General features: G+C 45.4%; 7 protein-coding genes across 10 annotated transcripts; 5 read left to right on the top strand and 2 right to left on the bottom strand.

Annotated features, from left to right (window-relative positions):
- Nucleotides 1-34: 34 nt before the first annotated feature.
- Nucleotides 35-963, bottom strand: LOC122612178 (dolichol-phosphate mannosyltransferase subunit 1). The gene is made up of 3 exons (XM_043785621.1): nt 803-963; nt 535-745; nt 35-467 (listed from the first exon to the last, which is right to left on the bottom strand). The coding sequence occupies exons 1-3, from the start codon at nt 904-906 to the stop codon at nt 57-59; spliced, it is 726 nt and encodes a 241-aa protein (XP_043641556.1). The 5' UTR covers nt 907-963; the 3' UTR covers nt 35-56.
- Nucleotides 964-1,256: 293 nt separating this feature from the next.
- LOC122614034 (centrosomal protein of 104 kDa) lies at nt 1,257-7,413 on the top strand. Of its 4 annotated transcripts, XM_043788494.1 has the most exons (9): nt 1,257-1,398; nt 1,516-1,544; nt 3,374-3,541; nt 3,712-4,801; nt 5,336-5,474; nt 5,533-6,548; nt 6,603-6,748; nt 6,808-6,909; nt 6,970-7,413. In XM_043788494.1, exons 2-9 carry the CDS (start codon nt 1,532-1,534, stop codon nt 7,110-7,112), a joined length of 2,817 nt encoding a protein of 938 aa, XP_043644429.1. In that variant the 5' UTR covers nt 1,257-1,398; nt 1,516-1,531; the 3' UTR covers nt 7,113-7,413. The 4 variants fall into 4 exon arrangements, with proteins under 4 accessions (XP_043644429.1, XP_043644428.1, XP_043644427.1 ...); XM_043788493.1 differs by lacking the exon at nt 1,516-1,544 and having other exon boundaries at nt 1,261-1,398; nt 5,360-5,474; XM_043788492.1 differs by lacking the exon at nt 1,516-1,544 and having other exon boundaries at nt 1,261-1,398.
- Nucleotides 1,858-2,927, bottom strand: LOC122614036. Its single transcript, XM_043788496.1, has 3 exons — nt 2,669-2,927; nt 2,342-2,534; nt 1,858-2,285 (listed from the first exon to the last, which is right to left on the bottom strand). The coding sequence occupies exons 1-3, from the start codon at nt 2,831-2,833 to the stop codon at nt 1,957-1,959; spliced, it is 687 nt and encodes a 228-aa protein (XP_043644431.1). The 5' UTR covers nt 2,834-2,927; the 3' UTR covers nt 1,858-1,956.
- A 490-nt stretch (nt 7,414-7,903) lies between the features above and the next one.
- LOC122612756 (ethanolaminephosphotransferase 1) lies at nt 7,904-11,803 on the top strand. The gene is made up of 5 exons (XM_043786571.1): nt 7,904-8,317; nt 8,564-8,632; nt 8,723-9,345; nt 9,403-9,583; nt 10,603-11,803. Exons 1-5 carry the CDS (start codon nt 8,240-8,242, stop codon nt 10,933-10,935), a joined length of 1,284 nt encoding a protein of 427 aa, XP_043642506.1. The 5' UTR covers nt 7,904-8,239; the 3' UTR covers nt 10,936-11,803.
- LOC122612757 lies at nt 9,779-10,573 on the top strand. The gene has a single exon (XM_043786572.1). It carries the CDS (start codon nt 10,005-10,007, stop codon nt 10,446-10,448), a length of 444 nt encoding a protein of 147 aa, XP_043642507.1. The 5' UTR covers nt 9,779-10,004; the 3' UTR covers nt 10,449-10,573.
- Nucleotides 11,804-12,974: 1,171 nt separating the features above from the next.
- On the top strand, nt 12,975-14,271 carry LOC122614607. Its single transcript, XM_043789214.1, has one exon. It carries the CDS (start codon nt 13,046-13,048, stop codon nt 14,177-14,179), a length of 1,134 nt encoding a protein of 377 aa, XP_043645149.1. The 5' UTR covers nt 12,975-13,045; the 3' UTR covers nt 14,180-14,271.
- Nucleotides 14,272-15,205: 934 nt separating this feature from the next.
- LOC122614405 lies at nt 15,206-15,895 on the top strand. The gene is made up of 3 exons (XM_043788974.1): nt 15,206-15,535; nt 15,591-15,768; nt 15,832-15,895. The coding sequence occupies exons 1-3, from the start codon at nt 15,235-15,237 to the stop codon at nt 15,893-15,895; spliced, it is 543 nt and encodes a 180-aa protein (XP_043644909.1). The 5' UTR covers nt 15,206-15,234.
- The last annotated feature ends 252 nt before the right edge of the window (nt 15,896-16,147 follow it).

Raw genomic sequence — 16,147 nt, 5'->3', positions numbered from 1 at the left:
AGAAAATCCAAAGAACATTAAAAATTAAAAAATCTACTCAGCTTATGGTGGTTTTTTTATGTAGTCGCAAACAGATACAAGAGGTTCTTGGCAAACTGAACAATCTCGGTCCCGCCAAGCTTGGAGGTGCCATAAATACGATCCACAAAAGTTATAGGCACCTCAGCAATAGTGTAGCCGTGCTGTCTAGCCCGAACTAGCATCTCCATTTGGAACACGTAGCCCTTGGACACGCAGCTGGCAATGCATTTTTCAAGAACATCCTTCTTGTAAAGCCTGAAGGAGCCGGTCAAATCACTGGCATTCGGACGTAGGAGCACCTGGGACAGAAAGTTGGCGCCGCGCGAGATGAGCTTGCGCTTGAAGTCCCAGCCAAAGACGCCTCCATTTCCGGCATACCGAGTACCGGATACTATGTCATAGTTTTCCTCCTGTTGCAGCTTGATAAACTCTGGGATGAATTTGGGCTGAAGTGGGAAAAATAGTAGATACGTTTATCCCATCTATCAACTGAACATTGTTATCTAGACTCACATGATGACTCAAATCCGCATCGATGATAACTATAAAGTCTCCGGTGGCATGTTTGATGCCATGTATGTAGGCCGTACCGAGTCCCAATTTAGAACCACGTGGTCTCAGCACAACTCTGTCCTCGCCATATATCTTTTGCAAGTCCTTGGCCACGTCCAATGTTCCATCCGGGCTACCATCATCAATCACAATCACCTCGTATTCCAAGCCGCTGCAAAGAGGGAACTTTAAAAGCCTGCATTTACACCTCAGAGCAGCCTCTACTCACCTTGCCTTCATGTATTTCACAATAAGCCATATTATAATGGGCAAATTATCCTTTTCATTGTAGGTGGGCAGCAAAATGCTGTATTTATGGCCATTTGTTGGCATGATGTTCGTTCTCGGGAACCGTGTAAATAATTCCAATTAGAATTAGAGGAGTGTTGGTCAGTTCAAAAACACAAAACAGCTGTACTTAAATCGATAGTCGATGGAAATTGTACAGTTGCCAAAAGTATCCAATTCAAAATATAATTATAAATGTTAAATAAATGATATTAATTTTTCTAATTTGATAAAATATTGGCATTGCCATACAGCGATAATTAAATGATATTCTTTATTTATTAACATTGTATGTTAGTGCTAGTATGTTTTTGGTATATTTGCCAAACAGAATAAGGTATTTTTGTATAATTTTCAGAGAACACCGGTATTATTCATAAACAATTGCGCAGTCACACAGTTCGGAAACGGCCGCTTTAAGAATAAGTGCTCGCTTTATGTGCGGAGTAGCCAATGAAAGTGGCAAAGTAGAGCGCTTTTGACGGCGCGACGTGAACATGGCCAGAAAAATACCTTTTAATGTGGTATTCGCCTCAGGTAAACAAAAATAAAGGAATGTTCAGGCTGGAAACCACCAAAAACTCTATTATTTATAGTTCTCTTATTTGGTCTCCTTATTTTATGCGTTGTTTATGTTCTTAATTTCATTTTTAGTTGCGACTGGATTTGGATGAGATCTAAAGGTTTCCTACCACCATTTCTCCTTTTCAAACCCGCTGCACTTGAGAAATCGATAAATCACGCATACGCCTAGTGTAGCAGGACGTTGGGTTTTAAAATAAACTGGCGCTGCTATTTTAATTGCAGCTAATATGCTGGAAATAGTAACATTTTAATATTGCCAGGATGCTAAATCAATTTGCCAAAGTTTCGGCCTACCACGGCATAAAACCACTGCAACCACGATGACTGTAATATTTTATTATGATATTGTCAGACTGCCGGGTTGTCGACTCTTTTTGCGTCTGCATGTGCAATTTGAGTTGTAGCCAGAGATTTCAATTTGGCCAAACGCCAAGTTTTTTATTTTCTTGCTAGAACCTGACAGATTTCGGTTAGCCTCGATGGCTTTAGTCTCATCCTGCCCAGTATCACTTATTGGGCCTGCTCCGCCTTTCTCTTAGACCGATACTTAAGTTTAGTTAGCAGCGATGACACCGGCGCAATGATGGTGAGTCCATAAACCATGGCGGTTATCAGCATCATGCCGGGAATGAAATCCGTGTCCACATACTTGGAGAAGAATTTCGAGTAGTAGCCCAGGTAAATGGCGCCCATGCCCAGGCTGAAGGTGACCAAGCCAAATAGATTATGGCGGAAGCGAAGCTCCGATGAAGGCATCACTTTTAGGGCGAACTTCGGTTGGAAGTAGTTAACAAAACCGCCCACAATGCTAGCCGCGCAGAAAAAAGAAGCAGTTCCTCCTGCAAAATGTCATCTTTAACTAGTTTTTATAGAATTAACCAAATTATTTACTCACCTACTCGACCGTGCCAGGTGTTAAAGTGAACCTCCTTGCTGGAAAATTTGCCCAGGGAGCCCAATAGAACCATAGAACCACCCACAATCTGTAGGATGGCGTGGAAGCGGGACTTGTTTCGGTGTGACAGCCAACGGGTGAGCGGATTCACTTTCGAATGTGACATCATGGCCTGGGCTATAAGGACGTGGAACTGGCGAGAGCAAGGAAAGCCTTTTAATTCAGCTCAAGTTCGATAAGATAACAAGTGACGTTGCATGTCCGTGTTATCCGTGTCGATCTAACACTATTGATTATGTGGCCAAGTGCTTATCGCTGCGTACTTACTCCAATTCCAGTCATAAACATATGCATGGCGGTGTCCTTGAACTCCAGACTGCGCGCCAGGACGAAAAAAAAGATGGCCACCAGGAAGATGAGCATGTGGTTGATGCTGTTCAGCAGGCTGTGAATTTGCAGCCAGGCAGTGGCTTTCGTGTAACCCTCCGGCATTTCAATTGCTATACCAGATTCAGTAACAGAGCACAAGCGGCAGAGTGACGACTAAACTAGCATGTTACTCGACATCGCTTAAATAGAAAAGAGAAGGGAGTAAAGCCTGAAGATAGAGAACAACAAGTGAGATATGGTTATACTTGTACAGCTGGGTTCGAAATAATAGGGCTAGTTAAGGAATCTTAACGTAACCCAAATGCTTTTGTTTATGCTTTTCATTTTATACGTGTTATGATGTACATAGGCTGTTATAGACTGTTTTTGAATATTTAAAGGTTCAGGTTCTAATTTATCTTAAATCGTAGCTTTCGTATCGGCCGCTGCTGTTGTTTAGCTTAGAAAGCGAAAGAGAACGAAAAATAGTCCGATATCGTTATCATGAGGGACAATTTAGCTGAGTATACAAACAAAAAAAAAAGAGATTGTTTAAGAGAATAATTGTCACCTGGCCTATACCACCTATGTATACCTACATACATATGTAGATTATAACACCCTGAAAGTAATGATGATTCGATCATTTTGCTTGTCTTTCAGACGAGGATGTTAACTTTCCGGCCAGCGAGCTAAATAATCACGGCCCCACAGTTCACGGATGGCGAAGTGCTCCGAACGGCAGCCTCACCTCACATGACATCATCCTCCGATTCCAGCATCCGGCCAAAATCTATCGCATTCAGCTCCTGGCGCACCAGTATCTTATACGTAAGTTTATGTGCTAAATTAATTGGACATCGCTACAAACATAATAGGTATACAGAAATAATCGATGCATGTCTGATCTCTAATATGATATTATATGAAACAAGTAATAATAGGCAACTTATTGGTCGACAGCTTAAGGACTCCCGTTAATATGTTTTCTTTTCATCCAGCTGAGAAAGTGGAACTGTGGCTGCATTACTCTCCTAAATCCCTGCCCAGCACTCCATCCTCGCAGTACTTCGACTTTCTGGGTTTTGTTGCCTTAGCGGATAATGCGAACACCAACTACAAGTCCCGGGAGCTGCAGAGCGTCACCGTGTGTCCACGTAGAGGCACTCATCTCAAGCTGCGTCTGATTGGCGTCCAAGGAAACGACTACAATGACACAGGCCAGATTTCCCTACTAGCGGTAAACGTCCTTGGCGAGGATCTAGAAGCAGGGTCGAATAATGGCAACGGAGAGGAGCACTTGGCCAACGAGGCCCCGCCGTTGGACACGGCCACCGGAGAACTGGCGCTGGCCTCCATATGTGATGACCTGCTCTTCTCCATGTACGTGGAGGAGTCAATAGTGCAGACCATTCGAGAGTTGGAGCAGCGGAAGGTTTTGGCCGTAAACTCCGAAAGGTTCGAGTACGCTCGAAAACTAAAGCTATGCATGACAGCTTTAAGGACTGCCGGAGAACGTTTGGGACGCTATGCCCTGGCCAAGAGGCAGGCTGTTCAGCAGGAAGACTTTAGCACGGCCAGGCTTCGCAAGGAGCAGGTCGAGATGTACCGGGCGGCAGTACTTCGACAATTGCAGGTGCACCAGCTTCTGGAAGCGCAGGGCGTTGCCTTAAGCTCCAATGACCAAAGCTGTGAGATCTATGCGGGTGGGAAGCCCAGTCTGCCGTCGGCTCCCAGCCTGCAGGATGTGGCACAGGCACTCGCCGAGGCCACATTTAGTCCCAAGAGCATGACGAGTCTCAGCTTAGAGGACAAGTCCTCGACGGATGGCTCCCAGCCCGGTAACGATAATATGGTGACAGCTCCTGGGCCTACTCCTACACCCGCTCCTGCGCCCTCCTCTTTGCAGGCCACTCCCACGCTGGGGAGCTGGCGCAAGTCCCACGACGAGCTGCCGCAGTCGCCACGTCTACCCTCCAGGCACAGCTCACCCATGTCAAGTCGACAGGGATCGCTGCGCAGGCGCAACAAAAGCGTGCCACGCAACTCCTATGAAGATTACGAGGAGCGGGCCATTCCCACGCTGCGACAGTGAGTACCGAGCGTAGATTGAGGCTTATTCGTTGTCTGGGTGTCTTATAACTACGTAAACAATTGTGGAATAGTAATTACTTCGTTTGTTTACTCGAAACAGCTGTCATTACAGAGTTGCATGATGACTCGGGTTTCGTATTCTTAGTTTGAATGTTTGTCAACACTAGCAATAGATAGCTTTAGCAGTAACACTGCCCGTCAAATTTATCCCCCGCGTAGATTTTAAAGATCGAAATGAGACCTAATTTGATAGATATTAAAAAAGAGTGTTTATAACTTGTAATGCATTTTTAAAATCTAAAAAAAAGAAGAAAAATATGTTACACCAATTATTTTTAATTCTATAAAATGTATGTATTGAATTTAAAATCCAGGCACACAAATTTAAATTGGGAATTGTTTAAACACATTAAAAGAGTAATACTTTGATAGATTTAACTTAATTGTACTTACCTTTCTACTTCTATATGTATATTGTAACCGCATCCGTAAACGTTGCCATTTCGACAACAATACACAAACCGCTCACAGTTCAAATACTAATGAATTTTTAAGGGAGTGCCAAGGAAACGCGCTGCTAGAGGCGGATCCAAACCGGGGACGTTCGCGACTGAACGACCGCGAGCGTCGCCAGGCAGCGCTACCCATCCTGGTCTTTGGGAATGAGCTGGTGAGTGCTCCATTAAATACGATAATTTACGTATTCAATACGGATCCTACATTCCCAGGTGGAGCAGTTCTACTCGCGTCAGTTTCAGGACCGGGAAGATGGCTTAATGCGTCTGCGTAACTTCCTAAAGGAGCACGACCTGGTGGAGTCATCGAGCAACGAGCACGCTGCCAGTCCCAACAAAGTGGCCCGCAGCGCTGCTCTGCTACTGCACCGCGCTGTAAGGGACGCCGTTTACTCGGTGTTTAGCCAGGCCACGGAGACGGTGCGCATGCTGTTCCTAGAGTACGTGCCCGGTCGAGTTTCCCCCAACGAGGTTGCCCGCTGCGTTGATCGCCTGCTGCCCGAATTGTTGGCCAAGTCCGGGGATCCATCTGCTCGCCTGCACACTCTGGCCCAGCACACGATCCTCAGCATCGCCGCCTGTCCAGAGGTTGCGGAGCAGCACCTGGTTGCCCCGGCACTATCACGAAGCGTTGGATCCGGAACCCACCAGCGACTGGCAATGAGTCGGCTGCAGATGCTGGAACAGCTAGTGCACACTCAGGGCATCAGCACGGACAAGCATAGTGGTCTCACATGCAGGGCATTGTCTGAGTGTGGCTGCTCCGGCATCCATCATCCCGCGGAGCCTGTGCGAAAGGTGGCCGAACGCATCTTGCTGCTTGTCTACAAGGTGAATCCCCGACTAGTGCGTAAGCAATTGCCTCCGGATGACGACATCACGCGTCGCAACCTCTTGTACCGCCAACTCTTTACCGAATTCGACAAGTTGGATCTCGATCGCAAGCAGGAGCTACTGGATGCAAGCAAGTATGGGGGAGGTCACAGCTCGGGTGATGCGGCCACCCCGCCGACGGACAAGGCGTCCACCAGCTCAGATGCCTCTCGTCTGATGAATAGTCGAAGTGGTCATAGCCTGGGCCCAATGGCCAGCTCCAGTAACGGATATGCAAGCTGCAATGGAAAGCAGCAGTACAACGAGCAACTCAAGCGCTCAATGCTATCCGTCACCAACTCGCGCAAGGGATCCGCTTCCAACTCGGAGTCCACAGAAGACAACACACCCAAAATGTGTAGTAAAAATCCATTCATTAAGAATCCGCAATAATATCGATATTTATTTAGACGTTGCCCCTTTTGCGACTGGTCATGTGCTGGCAGTGACGCTACTCAGTTGGACCGACACTACTGGAAGGCCTGTCCTTTCCTCACCAAGTGCCCGCAGTGCAGTCAAGTGCTGGAGGTAGCTGCTTTAAACTATCACCTGACAAGTAAGTCTGCAATATAATACTATGTACATATGATATTGAATATTTTAAACTTTTCTCAGCGGAATGCGATGCCAAGGAGAGCTACGTGGTTTGTGTCCGCTGCACTGAATCGGTGCACAAACAGCTATATGAACTGCATCAGATGGAGGACTATTGTCGGGGTAGGATCTTAAAACTGACATCAATTCTATAGACACTATATTACTACTTCCCCTCTCCAGAACTGAAAACGGGTGCTGCTCGATGTCCCCTCTGTCATGACGATGTTCACCTACCCCAGGACGGCGGCTGGAAATTGCATCTCCTGAGCGCCGGCGGGTGTCCCGGAAATATACGCAAGAGGAATCTCAAGAAGTCAAATTAAAAACCGTACACTTTACCTATCTGTAGGCCTAGCGAATTAGCGAATTTATTGAAGCAACTATTCTAGGCAGGATACTTACTCAAGGAAGCTATCTCATTTCAGTAGCAGCAGCCGCAGTCATTTCGTTAAGTTAACCAATTCGTTTCTCACTCAGAGCATTTAAGTTAGACACATTTTGTTAAACCAGTAGTTAGATCTACTTTGTGCATTCTTTTGTATTTTTTGTACGCAATGTGATTTGTTAAATGAAACATGAATTTTTGAATCGTCCTTACAATAAATAAATCCCATCCAAACAGTTTTAAGAATTCGAGTTTTGATTTGAGTTGTTTGTATGCATTACTCTAGTCTTTGAATGGGTTACCTCGCTTGCATTAAATTTCCAATTCATATGCGCATTCCTTAATAAATTATTAATTGCCTTGCATATAAGGCATATGCAACACAATTGCATGATTGACCATCTAAGTATGGCTGTGTGGGCAAATAGAGATAGTTTCTCAAATAGAGAAATTGCAGTCCATAGCATTCAATGTGAAGTTTTACTTATTTTCAACTAATAAAAATTTTATAAAAATTTTACCATTTTGAATTAAAATTGTTTAAATGAACACAATTGATAATGTACAACATTTTATTAAAATCATTTTTAAATACGAAAGAAGAAAACATCAAATTTATTTCTCGTGATAACTGAAAAATCTGGCTCCGAATATTATGAGTTGACGGACCACTATTTTTGCGCACTGCGCTGTTTCAGTGTTGGAAAACCTTCCCAGGGGAGCGCGTCAGTGTTGGTGGCTGTGCGTGTGCGAGCGTGAATAAAAAACAGCCGGCGGCAGCGGCGGCAACAGAAGCGGCAGAAATCAGTTTTCGCAATAAAAATAAACGCGAGCTATATCTGGCTGAAAGTCGTGCCCAGAATTTTCACTTCCACTTCGGTTAACGTTAGACTTCTGTCATCATGTTCTGACCACACAGCTTACAACGTCCAACGCGCTCAGGAGTTGCCTTTATCAAAGAACCCCCGCCTTCTCGGTGCTCTCCTTGTTGAAGACCGTCGCGTGTTTTTCCGCTTAGATTAAAAAACGCTGAAGCACTCGTAGTTCCCTAAGAAACCATTGAAAATGAGACAACTAGTCAGACGATTTATGGACCACCAGTATCTGACGCAGGAGCAGATCAATGGGTTCGACAACTACAAGGTAGGCTTAAGGACTCCCTAAGGAAGCATCGTGGGCGGCTGTACTTCAGTAGGGGAACCCTTCCCGATGCCTCGAAACCAAAACCAGTTCTCTGTACACCGTACTTGTTTTCCATTAAAATTCTTTTTATAGAAAGCCACCAGACCAAACAAAGCAAAATGCGAAAAAAAGAAAGCTATTGAAATAGTCGTTAAACTGATGATGGTGATGAGTTTCCCCTCTTTAATCAGAAATTTTTACTTACAGTACAGTGCCATTGATACCTCACCGCTGAGTCAGTATGTGATGCATCCTTTTTGGGATTGGCTAGTTAAGGTGAGTGCTCCGCGGAATTATATCATGCAAAAATCAATACTCATGAGGGGCACCCCACCATAACAACCATCCCACTGCCACCCACTGCAGTTCTTTCCGCGCTGGTTTGCGCCCAACCTGATGACCTTTCTGGGCTTCCTGTTCAGCGCCATGAACCTAGTGCTGCTCTCCTACTATGACTGGAACTTTGAAGCCAGTTCCGGCGAGGAGGGCACCACCCCCATTCCGTCGTGGGTCTGGCTCTGCACAGCCATCAATATCTTTTTAGCTTACACGCTGGACGGGATTGATGGCAAACAAGCACGCCGCATTGGATTATCTGGTCCGCTGGGAGAGCTCTTCGATCACGGGTTGGATTCATATACCGCCATGTTGATCCCGACGTGCCTGTACAGCATTTTTGGACGCAGCCGCGTGTATTCGGTGCGACCCATGAGGATGTACTACGTGTGCCTAACAGTATACTTCAACTTCTTCGTTTCGCACTGGGAGAAGTATAACACAGGCATCCTCTATTTGCCCTGGGGTTATGACCTCAGCATGTGGGGCAGCACCGCCATGTACCTAGTCACCTGGTGGTTGGGTTACGAACGCTGGAAGTTTGAACTACCGCTGGGATCCTACGGAACCCTGCCATTGGGCAATGTCATGGAGGCAGTGTTGCATGTCAGTGCTATGGCGAATCTTCCACTAGTCATTATTAACGTCTACAAGTATAATATACCAATCAATTTTGCGAGCACACATTTTATCCATGCTCTTATCTTTAGCTCCTATGCGCATCGCACAGGTCGCCTACTATCTTTTTGGGAGGCCGTTCGACCCATGTGGCCCTTCTTCACCTACTTTGTCATTCTGCTCGCCTGGCCATATGTATCGCCGAACGACATCATGGAAAAGGATCCTCGCGCTATTTTCATGCTGAGCGGCACAATCTTTTCCAACGTCAGCGTAAGTTCTTCACATTTCATTTAGCGATGGCCGAAGGTATGCCAAAGGAAACTATATAAGTTGATTCACTTTACTTTTTAATTTGATCCTTAAAATGACTATTTAGTTGTATAAGTTTATATTAATTTATCATTGCCAAGATACCTGTAAAATATTAGGATAAGAGGCATAAGCTGCTTATTGTTCTTGTTTAAAATGTAATCGGGCACAGAAACGAAAGAGCTTCGCTTATCAACCTGTGTCGCGTGTGGCCTGAATCATACATAATCTAGATAAGGCTGGTGTGTTTACATCTTTCGCTGGCCGCTTGGCACGGAGTTAACTGCCAAACAGCCACAAACCACTTTTAATGAGTCATTTGACTTGCCTGCCCCATATCGCCATTCCACGTTGATAAAACGCGCAGCAAAAGACGTTCGGAATGCCACCCTTTTGTTGCGGTGGTCGCCGCTGTGCCAATGATTTGGTGGAGGAAAATCTGAACGAAGGTGGTCGCGAATCGCTGAGGGAGACTATATACACCACGACCGCGGAGTATGAACGTCCTTTGTCCCTGAAGTTTTATGCCCGCCACGACTGGCCTTATTTTAATTGCACCAGCCAAGAGGTGCGGCGCATACGGGAGAAACTTGACCCAGTGTCCCTGCAGAACGCTCGGAAAATTGCCAGCCTGGACAAGGGCGTGGAGGAGAAGTATCAGATGAAGCACAACACGCCGCAGCCCATGACTGTGAATCAGATGTACGGATGGTACTCGGATAGAGCCCACCGCTATCTGAAAAGAGACCGCGGCACTTTCGTCTTTCCTCACGAGAACGATCCAATGATCGAGCAAATCTTAAGGAACAAACTTAAACGCTCTTAAAGTTCCCAACGTGTTGCAAGGTTTAATGCGTTTACTGTAAAGATTGGATTCAGTAAATTTAAATTAATTTAGATGGGTTTTCAAATATTCACATTTTTTCTGACGAAATTAAATAGTGACCAAATTACATACTTACTTGTATCTCTTATTTCAGTGTCGTTTGATTGTCTCCCAAATGTCCGTGACAAGATGTGAGGCGTGGCATTGGCAGACGCCAATGTTTGTCATATCCTTCTTGACGAGCCTGTGGATTCCGCTGCTGGAAAGGCCTTTGCTGTACTTGCTTCTGATTGTGACCACATTGAGTCACTGGCAATACGGGGCCAGCGTGGTAAACCAGATGTGCGAGCATTTCAACCGGGTCTGCTTTACGGTCCACAAGCGAATGCCGCAAGAAGAGCTCTCTAAGAAGAAGGCTCTGCTGGCAGAGAAAATCAATCAGGCAGATAAACCACAAACGGAGGAGCCATTGAAGAAAGAGAAATAAGGCATCGGATTGGGTTTTTTTTGGATTAGTTGCGAGTTATTTTGCAAGTTTTTCTGTATATCAAGGAGGCTGTTTAGTTAAACAATTCTTGTGAGATTATGTATAATTTGTCTTAGTTAGAATATATCTAAAAATTGACTATAGTGCTACATTAACATTGGAGCTTGTTGGCACATTTCCAATGACTATTTACGTAATGCTCTCTTCCAATGATAATTTGTAAACTCTACAGTTAAATCCGAACTTGACGTTATCTGTATTGTATCCAAACTTCAATGACCCCTTGTAGATCAATGGAATTTACGAGTAATCATGACAAGTGATCTGATCTGCTGCTAAGATATGAAATAAGTATAGTTAGTAGGCTAAAATAGCGGCCAGGCATGTTCCAGTCCATAAACTCAGCTCAACTATGCAACAGAGCGGCTTACTACTTGTTCTAGCCTTCAGCTATCCAACTTCAGTGCAAAGGTTACGCAAAATCCTTATATTTTAAAAACGCTTGCTTCCGCTGACCTTGATAGCAATCAATGTTTTATATTCGTCTAGACGTAATCGAATAATTATTTCCACGCTTAATTTATTTTATTTCCATTGTACAAGTTTTAAATGCTCCACAAACACGAATACACGAACACCAACTTTTCTAACTAAATAACCGCAAAGACCTCTAATTATTTAAACACATAAGCATAGTCGTTATTTTTAAACCAAATCCCAATGTCATTCAACTGTAATGTGACGTCGTCCATAGCGCCACTGCACGCTTTATTGTATGGAATCTATTCATGTACCCCAAAACCGGGCTACCTCGCCCCACACATTGTGTTAAAGACAAGACAGTATACAAATAAAACAAAAAACCAAATGTGAAATTCTCACACCGAGTTTTGAGATGAGTTCGTCATTTGATTTATCACGTATCGCAAAGTGGACAGTTTGCCCACTTATAAATACATTTGTAGGCCGTGATGACAGATGAAAGTTCCAAATCAGATTAAAGGCTACAAAAATATTTAGGTAAGGGGATTTATTCTACTTCTCAATATATTTGCACCGTGCCAGTAGGAGTAAGCTTCAAGGATACGGACGACGATTGACCAAGGTTCAACAAACTGATATGTTGAACTGTTCAATATAAGATTGTAATATTAATGTAAGAATCCGTAAGATGGTTCATTGTTATGTCGTGATGGTTTTGTGCTAATGGTCAGAGGGTGTGGATCATTTTTACGGGCGCCAGTGTAAGTACATACAAACTTAGGGCTGCACCTATGTTTGGCGAAGGCATAAATCTATTCAATAGAACCCTCATGATCGGATTGATAGCGTTTGCTCAGGTGACGGGTTCTGGGGATGCGTACGTGATGTGGATGTTAGCCCAGTCAATGGGTAACAAAACGCTTCCTCATTAGCTAATTGGCGTGAAATTCAGCTACAGGCCCCACTGTGCCGGGCGATGGGAACCTCGCGGACAGGCCCTCCTCGCCCCGCCTAACGGCTGGCCAATATCAATAAACCGAGATGTGGACGGAGAAGGAGATGGCTACCAAGTCACGCCGTCGAAATGGGCACGGCCGAACAAAAAGAGACGGTCGGAAAGTAAGTGGCATAAATAAAAGCAAAACCAGAACGAGAATCGAGCAGAGAGAGAAGAAAGCCGCAGTAGCAGAGGAGCTGCACTCGAAGAAAAAATATGTAAAGGAAATGGGGTAGGAAATAACTACACGACTTCATAAATATAATATTAATTTATGGAAATAATTATGGAATGTGAGCATTCAAGCAGTCATACAAGTAAATTTAGTTTGCCTGCAGCCGTTCGAAAATAATTTTTATCCCATTGGAAAGTATATAAAATATACTTAATACGTAAATAAAAAGAAAATTAAAAAGTTCAAAATTACAACATTGATTCAAGAATCTATACACCACTTCGTTTAGTGCAGCGCCGACGGCAGCGCCAGAATATGAAAGTTGCGCCTGCGCCGACATGGAAAACTCTCCCATCGGACTGGGAATCAGTTGCGAGGCAGAAGCGCGCGAGTCAAGAACGCCGAGCGGAGCAACCTTACCCGAGGAACTGAGATCTGAGATCTACTAAGAAAAGATGGCCTGGAAGACTTTCACGCTTCTACCCCTGCTTTTGGCAGCAGGTCTAGCCAATCCCTTGAGCTCCACAACGGAGCCATCTACCTCACCAGCTCCTACTCCTGACGTGCCTCAGGTCATCAAGGAGGAGCACTTCCCGGCCATGGCTCCGGCCCTGGCTATGGAGTCCAGCGGATCCAGTGGCCAACCCATTTTACTGCAGCCTCCTCTAGAATCGCCCAGCGCAGATGAGGATGCACTGCGTCGCCGCACAGTCACGTACGATCAGCGCCAGGAGGGGCAGTACAACATTCGCGCTGATCTGGAGAATTTCATGATCCTCCTGATCCCACCTGGACCGCAGGAGGGCATCAGCCTGCTGGAACTGCTGGGACGCGGAAACACCAAGAGCAGTGGACCGTCCAAGCGCAAATATCCCGCCAGGGGCAACACGCTAAAGTCGTTTTATCAGAAGAGTCTGCTTCAGAAGTTGCAGCAGCAACGGAATCATCACCAATCCTCGCCAGCGGCACCTCTGCCGGAGTTCATTGAGGGTCGGACGCCTTATCACGTGGACATCTCAGCCAGCGATCCAGAGCAGGCTCAACGCCTGCAGCGCCAGCAGGTGGACGTACTGCCTCCTCAACTGATACCCATGCCGCAGCTAATTAAGCCATTTCACTTAGAGGCGGAACCGGAATTGATTCAAGCTCTGCCCCCCGTTTCCGCCAGCAGCAGTGCCGGATCGAATCTCCTCGAGAGCTTCAATCATCCCGGATCTCAGTACTTCCGCAGCTCCCGCTCCCTGAGAGGCGATAGCTATTTGGATACCAATCGTCTGACTGGCGGTGACTTTGCCAGTCCGCGCTCTATTAGTGCCCCAATTTACCGCAGTGAACTTGGCAGAGGAGCCAATGGCCTTTACCCCCCGATCGACGTCCCTACCTATTTCTCGGACCAATCTCGCTCCTGGCAACTGGACGAGGAGCCCACTCGGGCACAAGCGGTGGAACCGGAGATCGTTAGCTTTGACCTGTTGGCCGACGACGATCTGGTCGAATCCCAAACCCTCCTCCGCGACGGACTGGCGCGTTGCGCCCGCGGAGAACGGCGTGATAGCTACGGAGCCTGTCGCCAGATCGAGGGCTATTGAGGGAGGAGTGAGAACGCCAGACTGCCAGCCTAAATGTTAGTTTCATACATTGCACACTCTAAAGTTAAGCCGACGAAATTGTCTTATTAATAAATGCGAAAACATAATCGACACTAAGATGAAACTGGTCGTTAGTAAGAAGGTAGCCAAGAATAGTAATGTGCTTGCAAATTTTGGGAAGTGCAGCGATGCACACCGATTTAGTTGAGACTTATAATAAGCATCATTACATTGCTAATTACTTTCTGTTAATAGTTAGCAGCTTCACATTGTAAGTCACCTTCTAGGTGTTCCAACAGCGGAAGTGGGTACCAAATCTAACGGTTCGAGTGCGATCATGCGCTGAAGGATGAGGATAGAATCTTGACAGCCTGGGGCCACAGAACGGCAATTACCGTCCAGAGCCAAAGGCCAGGTGCTCCGTAATTTGCGACGTGCGCAAGATTTAAGTGCGAAACCAGTTTGCAGGTGGATGCCAGCCCCTTTCTGTAGCCAAGTCATTGAACCTGCGCCCAGAACTGCACCCAGACTAGATAACTGGAAGAGTCAACAGATCTTGGTGTACCTAATGCAGGCGGGGCAATTAGTACTGCCATAAAGATTTGGAGTTATTCTTGGACTTGGCTCAAATCGATGTTATTGGGTTAACATACTTTGGAATTATGTTTACATTTAGAATTTCTTCGACCGCTTGGGTATTATTCCTAAAATTGGGTTTGAATTGGCGCAAGATGAGTAAAGATTCAAGATTTTCTTTTTCGAACTGAAGGCAAATCGACCAGGATCGACCACAAATAACATTGGCAGATGGCTCGTCTCGTACGTGGCTGCTAGGAAGCATTAGAAATGTGCTAAGCAAAAGGTTCCCACAGCACCCTGGCAATGCGGAAGTCTTTGGGCTGATTGGAGGCGGCCATTGAACTGTGTCCAGAAATCGGGTTTTCTTGGTCTTCTGGTCCAGGTAGGCTTGCCTTCACTGCAGCCGAGAACATGGAATCATTCACCGCACGCCATTGGATCACATCGGTCCTGCGTTTTTTCGCTTGGGCAACATCATGTGCAAGTTCACCAACCGGCTGTTTGTCTTCGCCCTGCTGCTTGTGGGACTTGGAAGAATTCTGGCCCAACCCGTTGGCGGAAAGATTAAGACGGAAAATTCGAGGAACGTTGTCAGCGACTTGCTGGAAGTCTTGTACGACGACTATTCTGAGAATGGTTTTCAGCGCGAGGACATTCTCTACGACCAACGGCAAAAAGGAGCGGAGAACTATCAGTTCAAAGTGGATGGGGTCGTCATCGGATTGGCGCCTCAACTGAGTTCCAGCTTGCTCTACTCAATGGCGGAGTCCTATTTGAGTGAGTAATACTGAAATAGAATTGAATTCCGGACATAATCTTTATTCCATCTTAGGTGAAATAATGTTGCGCCAATCTACCCCAGATCCAGAGTCAACTCAAATGTACGAAAGGGATCCTGAGACCGATACAGATTCTGGACCCACCGAGGGCGTTACTAAGATTCCTGAGTTAGCCCAAATTGATTTGGAAAGCAGACAACATCAAATTGTAGCTTCACAAACTGCCAGCCGGTTAGTACAGCACTAATATGTAATTCTGTGTACACAACTAACTAATAGGTGGTTTCTGCTCAGATCTCCAACTCAACTACTCCAATTACTTAAGATGCTCAAAAGTTCTAAGGCCTTAAGAAATTAATTATAAGTTCTTGGAAAATACACCCAAAATACAACCACTCTTCGAATTTAAATTTCCGTTGATCTCATTGGTAAGACATCGATATTTCACCCGTTGATTCAAAATCAAAGCTTTTTGAGCCTGCGTACTTGTATACGAAGAATCCTAGAAGGCTCGGAAATAGGATTCTTGATTACACTCATATTCATTTTTTTGTGGGTATTTCTAACTTTTTCCACAATTGGGCCATCAAACTTGCAAAGTCCTTCAAGG

The sequence above is a fragment of the Drosophila teissieri genome, chromosome 2R (genome assembly GCF_016746235.2).
Source record: "Drosophila teissieri strain GT53w chromosome 2R, Prin_Dtei_1.1, whole genome shotgun sequence".
Classification (NCBI taxonomy): domain Eukaryota; kingdom Metazoa; phylum Arthropoda; class Insecta; order Diptera; family Drosophilidae; genus Drosophila; species Drosophila teissieri.
Note: the sequence above shows the minus strand (reverse complement) of the source record. Positions and strands in the feature narration are given on the sequence as shown.

What these genes read in the sequence shown, in the direction of transcription:
- LOC122612178 (XM_043785621.1), bottom strand. Translation starts at nt 906, where the DNA reads ATGCCAACAAATGGCCATAAATACAGCATTTTGCTGCCCACCTACAAT. An exon ending in GTGAAATACATGAAGGCAAG is followed by an intron (nt 746 to 802) that starts GTGAGTAGAGGC and finishes CCCTCTTTGCAG; the next exon opens with CGGCTTGGAATACGAGGTGA. An exon ending in ATGCGGATTTGAGTCATCAT is followed by an intron (nt 468 to 534) that starts GTGAGTCTAGAT and finishes TTCCCACTTCAG; the next exon opens with CCCAAATTCATCCCAGAGTT.
- LOC122614034 (XM_043788492.1), top strand. Translation starts at nt 1,359, where the DNA reads ATGGCCAGAAAAATACCTTTTAATGTGGTATTCGCCTCAG. An exon ending in TGGTCTTTGGGAATGAGCTG is followed by an intron (nt 5,475 to 5,532) that starts GTGAGTGCTCCA and finishes CTACATTCCCAG; the next exon opens with GTGGAGCAGTTCTACTCGCG. An exon ending in GAAGACAACACACCCAAAAT is followed by an intron (nt 6,549 to 6,602) that starts GTGTAGTAAAAA and finishes ATATTTATTTAG; the next exon opens with ACGTTGCCCCTTTTGCGACT.
- LOC122614036 (XM_043788496.1), bottom strand. Translation starts at nt 2,833, where the DNA reads ATGCCGGAGGGTTACACGAAAGCCACTGCCTGGCTGCAAATTCACAGC. An exon ending in TGTTTATGACTGGAATTGGA is followed by an intron (nt 2,535 to 2,668) that starts GTAAGTACGCAG and finishes TGCTCTCGCCAG; the next exon opens with TTCCACGTCCTTATAGCCCA. An exon ending in CACCTGGCACGGTCGAGTAG is followed by an intron (nt 2,286 to 2,341) that starts GTGAGTAAATAA and finishes GACATTTTGCAG; the next exon opens with GAGGAACTGCTTCTTTTTTC.
- LOC122612756 (XM_043786571.1), top strand. Translation starts at nt 8,240, where the DNA reads ATGAGACAACTAGTCAGACGATTTATGGACCACCAGTATCTGACGCAG. An exon ending in ATGGGTTCGACAACTACAAG is followed by an intron (nt 8,318 to 8,563) that starts GTAGGCTTAAGG and finishes TTTTACTTACAG; the next exon opens with TACAGTGCCATTGATACCTC. An exon ending in TTTGGGATTGGCTAGTTAAG is followed by an intron (nt 8,633 to 8,722) that starts GTGAGTGCTCCG and finishes CACCCACTGCAG; the next exon opens with TTCTTTCCGCGCTGGTTTGC.
- LOC122612757 (XM_043786572.1), top strand. Translation starts at nt 10,005, where the DNA reads ATGCCACCCTTTTGTTGCGGTGGTCGCCGCTGTGCCAATGATTTGGTG.
- LOC122614607 (XM_043789214.1), top strand. Translation starts at nt 13,046, where the DNA reads ATGGCCTGGAAGACTTTCACGCTTCTACCCCTGCTTTTGGCAGCAGGT.
- LOC122614405 (XM_043788974.1), top strand. Translation starts at nt 15,235, where the DNA reads ATGTGCAAGTTCACCAACCGGCTGTTTGTCTTCGCCCTGCTGCTTGTG. An exon ending in AATGGCGGAGTCCTATTTGA is followed by an intron (nt 15,536 to 15,590) that starts GTGAGTAATACT and finishes ATTCCATCTTAG; the next exon opens with GTGAAATAATGTTGCGCCAA. An exon ending in GCTTCACAAACTGCCAGCCG is followed by an intron (nt 15,769 to 15,831) that starts GTTAGTACAGCA and finishes GTTTCTGCTCAG; the next exon opens with ATCTCCAACTCAACTACTCC.